At 37.9% G+C, this 12,390-nt stretch overlaps 1 protein-coding gene across 1 annotated transcript; it reads left to right on the top strand.

The window, feature by feature from the left end:
• The first annotated feature begins 3,104 nt into the window (after positions 1-3,104).
• LOC131659623 (uncharacterized) lies at positions 3,105-5,507 on the top strand. Its single transcript, XM_058928790.1, has one exon. It carries the CDS (start codon positions 3,105-3,107, stop codon positions 5,505-5,507), a length of 2,403 nt encoding a protein of 800 aa, XP_058784773.1.
• The last annotated feature ends 6,883 nt before the right edge of the window (positions 5,508-12,390 follow it).

Genomic DNA, 12,390 nt, shown 5'->3' with positions numbered 1-12,390 from the left:
TTCTTTTTGTCCCCAGTTTTTTCTGGTTCTAACCCCAATTTATTTTGGTCTTACTCCCAATTTGTCTGGGTATTCTCTCCTTCTTTAGGAGGTGGGGACTTTCAACTTTGCTTTTTCCAAAAATCGGTCCTGGTTGTGGTTCCTCTGCTCAGATGGATAAATGGAAGGAAATACCATTGTCTAAAGAAGAGGAGGAAGGTATTACAGCCGAGACAGAAGAGATCTATGGAGGAGAAATCTTTCAACGTACTTTAGCCGCGAAACTATGGACGGACAATAGTTTCAACTCGTGAGCGCTTATTAGCACGATGGTGAGTGCTTGGAAATTGAAGAATCCGGTGGAGTCGCAGGAACTAAGTAAGAATTTGTTCCTTTTCCGTTTCGCCACAAAGAGAGACATGGAAGGAGTGCTGAGGAATGGACCATGGAGTTTCGACCGAAATCTTCTAGTGTTGACCAGGGTGTCTGGTGAAGAGCAACCGTCTGACCTCAATATGCATTATGGTGTTTTTTGGGTTCGAGTCTATGACCTCCCTCTCATGTTAAGGTCAGAGGCTATGGCCAAGAAGCTTGGAGGTATACTCGGTGAATTTGAAGAAATGGACCAAAGAGAAGCTCATAGGAATGGAAGGTTTTTGCGCATAAAGGTATCTTTGGATCTGAAGAATCCGCTGAAAAGAGGAACGATGGTAAGACAAGAATCTGCGGGTTCACTTCAAGTATGAGCGACTACCAACTTTCTGCTTCATCTGTGGAAGGGTGGGGCACCAATTTAAGGACTGTGAAGCAGCCGGAGATTTAAGCGAAGAAGGATTTGAAGAATTGGAGGAACAGGACCTAGCCTACAGGGCCTGGCTGCGTGCGTCTCCGCTGCCCAGAGGAAATTCTGAAGAGCAGATTAAGAGGGAGTCCAATTCTAGTTCGTGCAATCGGAGCCTGTTTAACATTTCATCAGGACAAAGCCATTGTGACTCTAGAGGAAAAGGGAAGGAGGTTAATGAGGAAGTGGTGGAACAGGAGACTCAAGCAAAAGGGGAATGTCAGCCTCCAACCCCTGGGGTGGTGTGTGGCCCTCATGCAAGCAAAGGCGTCCTGGAGATAGAAGCGGTGGCGGAATCCTTTGGCGCTGTGGATATCTCTAACACCAAAGGCAGTGGAAAGGGTGGAAACCAAAAAGGTCAAGCAGTAAAGAAAAAGAAATGGATCCGTAAGAAACCAATCAGGACCACTAGTGAAAACAAAAAAGAAAAATTGGAGATGGAATGTGGTAAGAGGCAGCTAGTAGATGTGAAGATAATTGACGGTACAGTCGATGGCAGTGGGAGTGGGGAGAAGAAACTGAAGGGAAGTGAGGCAACAAAAGAAAACTTAACAATTGAACCGGAGGTGGTGTTGGAAAACCAACACCGCCTACAACAATGAAGATCCTCAGCTGGAACTGTAGGGGGTTGGGGAATCCCCGTGCAGTTCGAGCCTTGCTGAGGCTCATTCGAAATGAAAATCCCGCGGTGCTGTTTGTTATGGAATCTCGGCTTAAGCAGGTGGAGGCGCAAAAGGTGAAGCATAGAGGTGGTTTTGACTTCTGCTTTAGTGTTGATTGCAGAGGTTTAGGTAAAGAGAGGGCTGGTGGGTTGCTGTTGTTTTGGAATGAAAGCACAAAGTTGTCTATATCCTCTTATTCATCCAACCATATTGGGGGGCTGATAGAAGAAGATGGTGATGAGAGCAGCTGGTCTTTCTATGGCATTTATGGCTATCCAGAGGAGCATAATAAGCGTAAAACCTGGACGCTTATTCAGGAGCTGGTGAATATGGGGAAGGAACGAGTGATTTTCTTCGGGGACCTAAATGATACTATCTCCGAACATGAGAAGATAGGGGGAAATACTAGAACTAGTGATCAGCTTGATTGGGGACGACAAGCCTTGGATAATTGCGGCCTTATGGATTTAGGATTTGAAGGTTATCAGTTCACCTGGACGAATGGTAGGAGGGGTAGCGAAAATATTCAGGGCCGGTTGGATAGAGCAGTGGCTTCTTCTAGCTTCATAAGCAGATTTTCTCCGATCCAAGTTTACCATCTTCCTCGCTACGGTTCAGACCATGCAGTAATCCGAATTGACCTTGAAGCTGACCTGGACGAGGATCATAGGAAAAGGGTTCATATCTTTAGGATTGAGGAGGTTTGGAGTAGGGACCCTAAGTGTGAGAAGTTTGTGAACCAGCTGTGGAACAACCACCATAACAGTGGTGTCAACAAACTGGCAGCAATGCAGGAGCTCAGTTCTTTGTTCAAAGAATATCGAATTGGGCCTATCTCTTCGGAACTGCGTAGGATTGAAAGTGCTCTCGCTGAAGATGCTAGATGGGATCCAAGTGAGGAATCCATTACTACCTGTAAGGAGCTAGAAAACCAAAGACATAAGTTGTTACAGATGGAGGAGATTATTTGGAGACAAAAAAGTAGAGCAATCTGGCTTAACCATGGCGATCGAAATACAAAGTTTTTTCATAAGAAGGCTGACCAACGACGGAGGACAAATAATATTAAGAGGTTGAAGGATGAAAATGGGCATTGGTGGAGGGGAGATATTCACTGCGAGCGAGTTTTGGTGAGTTATTTCTATGATCTATTCTCTTCTTCGCATCCTGAGAATATTGAGGAAGTCTGCTCAGTGGTATCGGGGAAGCTTAAACAGGATCAGGCTGACTGGTGCAATGGAATTTATACACCTAATGAGGTCATGGAAGCTCTTCACCAAATGAACCCTTTGAAAGCGCCGGGTCCCGACGGTCTCCCTGCCTTGTTTTTCCAGAAATATTGGAATATTGTTGGTCCGGAGGTGCTCACGATGGTTCTGGAGGTGCTGAACAATAACAAAGATCCCACCCTGATAAATGACACACACATAGCTTTAATTCCAAAATGTAAGAATCCCTCTAGCCCGAAGGATTTTAGGCCTATAAGTTTGTGCAATGTGGTGATGAAGCTGGTGACAAAAACGGTGGCAAACAGGATCAAGCTTGTTCTCCCGGATGTGGTTGATGTCGAATAAAGTGCGTTTGTTAAAGGCCGGCTGATAACGGATAATGCTTTGATTGCCATGGAATGCTTTCATTGGATGAAAAAGAAGACTAAAGGAAAACGAGGGGTTATGGCTTTGAAGCTCGATATGTCGAAGGCCTATGACCGTATTGAGTGGCCTTTTGTTGTTGGAGTCTTGTCCTCTATGGGCTTCCCAGCCTCGATGGTTAATCTGATCCAACGATGTATCTCTATTGTGTCATACAAGGTGTTGGTTAATGGGCAGCCGAGTCGGAGTTTTGTCCCTGAAAGAGGGCTCCGCCAAGGAGACCCCCTTTCTCCTTACCTTTTTATTTTGTGTGCTGATGTTTTTTCAGGTTTGTTAAAACAAGACGCTGCGAGGAAGAATATACATGGAATCGAGATTTCTAGACAAGCCCCGATGATCTCACACTTGCTGTTTGCTGATGACAGCTTGTTGTTTGCTAGAGCAAATGAAACTGAGGCTGACTGTATCCTTGACACTATGCGAAAATTCCTTAGATCCTCCGGTCAAATTGTGAACCTTGATAATTCGGAAGTGTCGTTCAGTCGAAACGTGCGAGATGATGCCAAAATTATGATCTGTACAAGGATGGGTGTAAAGACGATTTTAAGTCACTCCAAATATCTAGGTTTGCCGGTTGTCTTTGGGAGGTCAAAGAGGGAGGTTTTCAACTTAGTGATTGAAAGAGTTTGGAAGAAGATTAAGGGGTGGAAAGAAAGGTTCCTGTCTACAGCGGGTAAAGAGGTCCTAATTAAAGCCGTGGTACAAGCAATCCCGAGCTACATTATGAGTTGCTATAAGCTACCGGAAACGGTGTGTCACGAGATCGAGGCTATGATCGCTAAATTCTGGTGGGGGTCTAGAGAAGGGGAAAAGAAAGTGCATTGGATGAATTGGGAGAAGATGGCGAGAGCGAAAGAAGCGGGAGGAATGGGTTTCCGTGGTATAAGTGCTTTTAACACGAGTTTACTAGGGAAACAATACTGGCGCATCCTGACAAATGGGGATTCTCTGCTGGGAAGGATCTTCAAGAGCCGCTACTTCCCGAGAGGGACCTTGGAAAACTGCACCGGTGGTTCCGCCATAAGCTATGCGTGGAGGAGTGTGATGAGTGCTAGAAGCGTTATCCAAAAAGGAACCCGCTGGAGGATCGGTACAGGGGAGAAAGTGTCAGTAGCAAGGGGCCGTTGGATACCAGGCAATACAGGCTTTAAAATTTGTGGCCCGGTTCGTGCTTCGGATGACAACCTTATGGTGAGTGATTTAGTGGATAGTGATCTTGGCAGTTGGCAGAAGGAAAAAATATTTGCCTTGTTCAATGAGGAGGATGCAAAACAAATCATTAGCATTCCCCTTTCCACTAGTGGACTGGAAGATAAAATCATTTGGCACTTCGAGAAAGACGGAGAGTACTCGGTAAGGTCAGCTTATCACTTGTGTATGCAGGAGAAGGCGGATAAACTTCCTGGACCGTCAAGCCCCCCCGATACGAACCTTTGGAAGGCAATTTGGAAAGCTCCGGTGGCTCCTAGAATCCGCAACTTCATATGGAGAGCAGCAAAAAATATTCTTCCATCCAAGGACAATCTTCTGAAGAAGGGAATTCAAATGGATGGCTACTGTTCCTTCTGTCACTCTCAAATAGAATCGGTGCAACACCTCCTTCTCCAATGTGTCTTCTCTGTACAATGTTACTTTGCCTCTATTCTCAGCTGTAGGGTGCCGAATAACACACATTTTCTAGACTGGCTGGAGAGTACTCTATCGTGTGGTGATGATTTTAGTGTCCAATTGCTTTGCACTCTTATGCACAAAATTTGGAGGGCAAGAAACTGTCTTCTGTACCAGAATAAGGCTTCTGATCCAATCAAGGTGGCGGCGGAAGCTCTTGATAGCGTGTTGGAATTCAATAAATGGAACCCGGTTTTGAGTGCTAAGAGGAAACTAACTTCCCAGGAGGAGCATATGCCTCAAGATGTTCATGTTTTACAGGTTGATGCCGGATCTTTTCCCACCGGTTTCGTGGCGTTTGGTTGTGTGATAAAAGATCCGAATGGCACTGGTATACTGGCAGCGTGTAAAAAGGATATGCTAAGCATTGATCCTTTGGTGGCTGAAATTCTGGGCATTCGTTGGAGCTTGCAGCTTGCTAAGTCGCTCAATCTGGAGCGTATTCTGGTACAATCTGATTGTCTCAATGCTGTTGACTGTATTAATTCAGTAGTACATTTTGCTGTTTTGGAACCAATTGCCATAGACTGTAGGAGTTTGTTAGGTTCCTTTGCTGTAGCTTCTGTCATGTTTATCAAAAGGTCTTGTAATGTTGAGGCTCATAGCCTTGTAGGGATTGGTAACTCTTTAGGCTCTAGAACATGGCTTGGAGGAGTTCCCTCTCTTGATTGTATTGCTTCAAGGCCGCTGGCCTTTTCTTTCTAATGAAATTCATGCTTTCATATCAAAAAAAAAAATGTTGTGACATTTAAAGACATCTTTCATATAAAATTGTTTTAATACTTCTCATTGGTATGATAATCAAAAAGAGTCAAAACGGATTTATATCAAATACCAAAGACAGTATTTGCACATTGAAAGGCAGTATTTGCACTATACATAGTTCTTAGAAGTATTTCAGAACAAAGTTGGCTTCTGAAGGAAATAATGTTTTTGAGGAATCCTAGTGCTTCACTGATATAAGTGATTATCCTTTGCTTAATTAGCATGTAAGCATTTATGGAGATAATTACTTTTATGTACTTTCTCACAAATTGTGAGAGACTAGTTTGGCTGTGGTTTATTATAAAATAGTTGTCTGTAACAAATTGAAAAAAAGCATATTAAACTTCCTCATTTGGCAGCTTGCATACCTTTTCTTTTTCAAGACTGTGTTTTTTTACTACTTCAGTCACTCTAATTTTTTAAAGAGTTGATGGTGAAAAAAATTAAAATAAAAAATAAATGAATGAAGGATTTTAGTACCTAACTGAAGAATTATCCCACTTTTCCCAAATTTATCCTACCTTAACCAAAACCATGTTACAACCTTTAAGAACTCAAAATTGTGTGTACTAATATTCATTTAATACATTGTAAAAAACTTTCAAGCTTATATATGGTAAATAATATATACATATTGATTGAGTGAACATTGTTCAGTTGAGGAAATTGGTGAAAAGAGAGATAAAAGTTGAATAGATTTAAGCATGAGCAATATCTTTTGAATCATCCATTCCAAGGAATGAGAATGAAAGTAGAAATATAAAGAAAACATGGAAGTACTGTGATAAGTAGCCTCAACTTAGAAATTATCATCGAAGCAGGTGAATTATTGTAATTTATTAAAATATTAATTTTCAAGCTTTTCGTGGAGGACGAGGAAAGGTTCAAATTTGTGGAATTGTGATGAAAGTCTATCATATGATGCTTTTGGTATTCATTTCCTTTGTTTTAAGTACTTTTACGGTAATGCATTTCTATTTTTATAGGTTTTAATACAAATTCTAAAGAATCGTGGAAAATACCAATACAAGTTAAAATCATCCTAACCAAACAAATTCTACGATATTTTACTGTGGAAGTTACGATGACAAAGCAAGGAGAGGACTAGCACTTGAGAAATAGAAGAAAACTAAGCAGTCATTTCACGACGCGACAAAGAAACACCAAGTAGAGGCGCTGCAAGAAGTCATGACGACACTATTGAACATAAATGATATGGAAAGGTTTGGATTATGAGATTCCAAACTACCAAGTAAGCCAATCGCTTAAATCACGGTGCGACTAGGGCTAATAGTGACGCGATTGGACAGTTTTATGATTTTTTTCTATATAATGTTAAAGGCTAAATTACAGTTTTGGTCCCTCTGTTTTGGGTTTTCCACGATTTTGGTCTCCCTATTTTCTTTTTAAACAGTTTTGGTCCCCCATCCCAATTTTGATGGAACTGTTCATGTACGGACATGTGCGGACATGTACTGTTCATGTATGGACATGTACTGTTCATGCACTGTTCATGGACAAAATTGGGATGGGGGACCAAAACTGTTTAAAAAGAAAATAGGGGGACCAAAATCGTGAAAAACCTAAAACAGGATGACCAAAACTGTAATTTAGCCAATGTTAAATATGTTTAATCCTTAAAGTTCCGAACTTTCATGAGACAAAGGCACATTTTTAAACTAGGAAGTAGGTAGAATGAGTTTAATCATTGTATAACCATTGTAAGTTCTATTTCTTGCTTTTATTTGTAATAGACATGAATCCCTTAAAGATGAATGACTAATTTTCTTAGATTAAGTTCCCCTTAAATAAATCTTCCCAAATAATATAAATCATTTGGTTCACTAAGATTTGTTCTTTGTAAATATTCTTATCTTATAAATTATTCAAGTTTGTTTGTGTTTAATGTTTTTCTTTCTTCTACGAAATTTGAAGAAACCACTACTAGAAATAGATGTATTACCTGCGAAATTTCCTGCGGAAAATATTCCACAGGTTTACCTGCGGATTTTCCTGGGACTTTCTTAAATAAACTAAATTTTCCTGCGGATAGAGAATTGGCAGAAAATTCCGCAGGAATACCTGCGGATTTTTCTACGGTTTATACAATTTCAAACAGAAAACGAAATTAAAAAGCAAAATCTGCAGGTAAATCCGCATGAAAGATTCCTGCGAATTTTGCTGCGGATATCTATTTTACTAAAACCAAACTATTATACAAAATCCGCAGGTAATTCCGCAGGAAAGTTTCCTGCGGATTTTGCTGCAAATTTAACTATTTTCTTAAAATAATAGTAATTTTTGTCTAATTTTTTTAAAATTTAATTATTATATTTAATGGTTAATTATTTAATATTATTTTATTAATTAATGTTTTAATGTGAATTGTGTTATTTCTAAATTTTCATCTTAATTTTTTAATGAAATAAATAGTATAAAAAATTTGAAAAATAAAATTAATAGAAGGTATTAAAAATTTTGAGAATGGGTATCAAAGATTTTTCTATAATAACCATTTTTTTTGAAAAATATCATAAATAATTTATATTTCAAGTTTATTACTCACTCCGTTCCTTTTTAAGTGTCGTTTTAGCAAAAAGCTCTTCAACCAAGATAGTGGATTATTAGAGTTACTTTTCTTATTATATCCTTATTTATTTTTCTCTTTCCAAGTAAATTCAATCATACACTCTCTTTTTCCAATAATTAATTGAAAAATTTGAGGTGAAGTTATTGAGAAAATAAGGGTATAAATGACAAATTATAATATTAAATTATAAAACGACACTTAAATAGGAACAAAAAAATTATTCTAAAACGACACTTAAAAAGGAACGGAGGGAGTATCTCAATAACCACGTTTGGCCATTCTATATTGCGCCTCCTTTTTTTTACTTTTAAATTTCAATAATCCGGGGATTTACTGTTTCATACTGATTTACTTGCGAATTTACCTGCAGATCGGACATTAAAATATTTTACCACAAGTAACTTAATTTTTTTAAAAAGTAGGTGGCGTCATATGGAATGGCGACTACGTGAAAAACACCCCCAAACATGGTTGACGATTTCTCAATACATCCCATATATTTTTTAGACATCACGCAAAATTTCTTTTATGCCCCCAACTTCCGTAGATGCATCTCCGGAAACACTCTTTTAAAAAAAAATCTTTGGGGCTATCAATTAAAAAATTCGAATATACATATATATATATATATATATATATATATATATATATATATATATATATATATATATATATATATATATATATATATATATATATATATATGATAAAACTGATTTAAATATTTTCTAAAAATAATAGTATTTTTTTAAATTAATATAATTCTTCGATTTAAAAATTATAGTTAATTTCAATTTAATAGACAATTATTTGTATAAATTACACATATAATTGTTTACACTTTATTTAAAAAGTATGTACCATTTTTTTGGTTAGTATTATTATTAATAAGTTACATTAGTTTTTTTATTAAAAAAAACAAAGGTTATATATAAATAAATTATAATATATTTTCTACATAGTGTTTATATTGTTTATGGGTTTAGTCTCTGTATTCTATATCTCACCATGTTAACTTCTGAAAATGTCTTCTTCCCTCCATAAGCACTTATGAGAAATGCTTTTTCATTCTAAAAAACACTTAATAATAAAAGTCATTCTCTCTACTCTCCTGATCACATGAAACAATGCTATCAAGTAATCAATCAATTGATTCACTCCCAAAGAATGATTCACTCCCAATGAATGATAAGGAATTACCGGCGAAAAATATGGATGACGGGGTGACGGGATTCCGGCTGGGGGACGTTTCCGACAGCACGTTCAATTTGTGGAGCCGCGGAAGTCGAGTTTGAGAGGTGCGGCGGAGCTATGAGGTAATCGTGGAGGTCGCGGTGGAGTTTCAAGGTTGTTCTCGCGTTTTCGTCGACAAATCCGGTGAGACAAGTATTCGGCGTTTTTATTTTCTCTTCTTCTCTTCTGTTCAAATCTTGGTCGCTTAACCGTAGTTGTGTTATCATTGATGATTGTTGCTCAGTTCTTGCTATCGAATGCTTTCAAAGTGAAGAGTTTTTCATCTTACACACAAGGTGTTTGATGAAAAGTCTCAACCAAGCTCTTAGTCTTAGCATGTATTAGTATAAAATAAATTGCTTGGTTTGCTTAATTGGTTTGCTTATGTGGTTGTTTGTTTTGAATTACATCAATTTGTTCTCAGTAGAAAGTTAATTTGAATTGATTTTATATCAGAAGTAGCTATTATGAAAATCTTAGGATCAAATTAGGGGCTTATGTTTATTTTGTTGACTTAAATTTGTGTTGGTTTTATATTGATTTTGCACTTAAATTATTTGAATGAATCTTCTAATTTGAGATTATGGACTGTGGTTTTAAAATGCGGACGCGATTACATTGGGGCTACAACACTTGATGAATATAGGAAGTGTAATATGGTGAACTGACTTTATTCGAAATGTTGCGGTAAGCAAGAGTCGCCACCGACTTTTATTTTATCCAATTAGGAAAGGCTAAAAGAACAGGAAATGACCTTTTAAAAAGATTTTGAGTTCGGGGGGTAAGTTATACAAAGGGAAGGTGTAAGGCACCCTTTGCATCCATGGTTATCCATGGGCTCTTAATTGCTTGGCTCACTTTGTTTTGTTTGAATTGTTTGAAAAGTTTGAAGTGTCGTGTGTGAATAGTAAAAAGATTTCGTTAAGGACTTTAGCTTGTAAATAAGCATAGCCTTGTTTGAAAGTATTTGAAAGGAGGTGTGAAAAGTATTTTGAAAGTTTGATTTGAATATGAGCAAGCAATTAAGAACTACCTACCCTAAGTTTGTCTTTCATGTTCTTTAAGTCTTTCGTGCGAAAGGATCTACCCATACCATAAGAGGGCAGGAAGTCTTTCAATTGGATGTGCGGGTCATCAAAGGGTCATCGAGAATATCGTTCTCCATAAGACTGTCCCTACCATGAAGAGGTAAGTAGTCTTTAAGGAAGGATAAAATAGTCATTAAGGCAACAGTAGGGATACCTTAGCAGTTGAAGGGACTATCATCATTTATCGAGGCAACATCGAGGGACGAGATCATTCTATCGTAAGCAACTTGAAGGGACTATGATCTTTTATTCCAAGGGACTATGATGATTTGAATCGTAGGCAGCATGTGCTAAGGTATCCCTACGCTCGAAGGGACTTGACTATTCTGTTTAAATTGAAAAGCAACAGGCAGCATAAGAAAGGTTACCTCGAAGGTGAGTGTGTGTAGCAATCACGTGGTTCGAATTCAGTTATGTTATCTTGATTTAGGCGAGCTATCGTTCAGTTAATTAATCTTGTCACTCCCTATTTACTATCCACGCAGTTAATATCATGCAGCAACATAAAATGCGGAAAGTAAAATCCTACGCTATTATAGAGCTTCGGGATTGGGGGGTACATAACCAAAGAATCGGGGGATGCGAAAAGTAAAATGCGGAAAATATAAAATCCTAATTACTATTACATCACAAAAATTGCAACCTATACACCTTTTAGAATTTAAATAACAGAAATTAAATAATATAAATGACGTAATTAAATAAAGGCAAATTTTAAATGACAGAGATTAAAATAACAATTAAAACACGGATGCGACAATCACAGAGTGGAGATGAGAAGAAGAATCGCGAGAATTGAGTTTGAGAAATTAAGTGAGGATAATCTTAATTCTACTAAATTAATTACTAAATAGAAATTGAATTAATTAACACCTAATCACTAAATTAAAATTAACTAATTAAAAATGCTAATACTAATTAAAATTATTAATTATTCTAACTAATAAAAACAAAATTTATTAAAAAAAGGTTTGTTATTATTATTTTTTTTTAAAGAAGGAGAAGAAGAATTAATTTATTTTGGTGGTATTTTAATTAAAAAAATATGAAAACAAATAAACAAACAAAACAAAAAAATAACAAAACAAAAAAAGAATAAGAAAGAAACCTGGCTGGGCGAATCGGATCCAGTGTGGTAGATCCTTGATGGTCTACCGTAGACGTCACATTCCTGAGCGCTGGATTTGATTTTGATCAAATCGGATGGCCTGAGTTGAAGGTACGTCGTGGACGCGTGTGAAGGCACAACACTGAATCTGCAGAGTTTGTAAGTGTTAAAAATTGTTGTCTTTAGCCAGGTTCGAACCTGGGTCTTCTTGTTTGCCAATATTGATACCCTGCCAATTGTGCTGTGTTCGTTAGTCAATATACATATGGCGAAAATAAAATAAATATTAAACATGCATATAAATAGGAAAAGTCAAAGAACTCAGAGCTGGGCCCCATTTCTGCACACGTATCCAATGATAATGGAGAAAGCAACTTTGACTAGCCAGTACGTTACCACCACACATAGAGAGAGAAGAGCGATTGTTGACCGACCATTGAGTGGCCAACACACGTAGTCAAAGGTCTCAGTTACTGTTCATCTCCTCTAACCTTGGTACCTGCGGAAATTCGTGCGGGTTTACCTACGCCGTTTCCTGCGGATTTTGTTAGCTTTTTTCTGCAAAAATCAAACTCGGTCAATTTACGTTTAAAAATCAAACAAAAGCGCCCAGACTTGTTAATTCCACACTTGCGAATATGATGGTGGGATCGGTTGGTCTCGAAACTTGTTGAATCATGGAAAATGAACATTGTTTCCTCCATGCCCTAAACATGGTGTATCGCTATTCCTACGCTTATTCTTGAGGTTAGTGATCCAGAAACAAAATTTGGAAAAAAAGTGCAAACCGTGGCTATGATAGCG

This window comes from Vicia villosa, linkage group LG3, assembly GCF_029867415.1.
Source record: "Vicia villosa cultivar HV-30 ecotype Madison, WI linkage group LG3, Vvil1.0, whole genome shotgun sequence".
NCBI classification, from domain to species: domain Eukaryota; kingdom Viridiplantae; phylum Streptophyta; class Magnoliopsida; order Fabales; family Fabaceae; genus Vicia; species Vicia villosa.
This window is presented reverse-complemented; position numbering and strand designations above follow the sequence as displayed.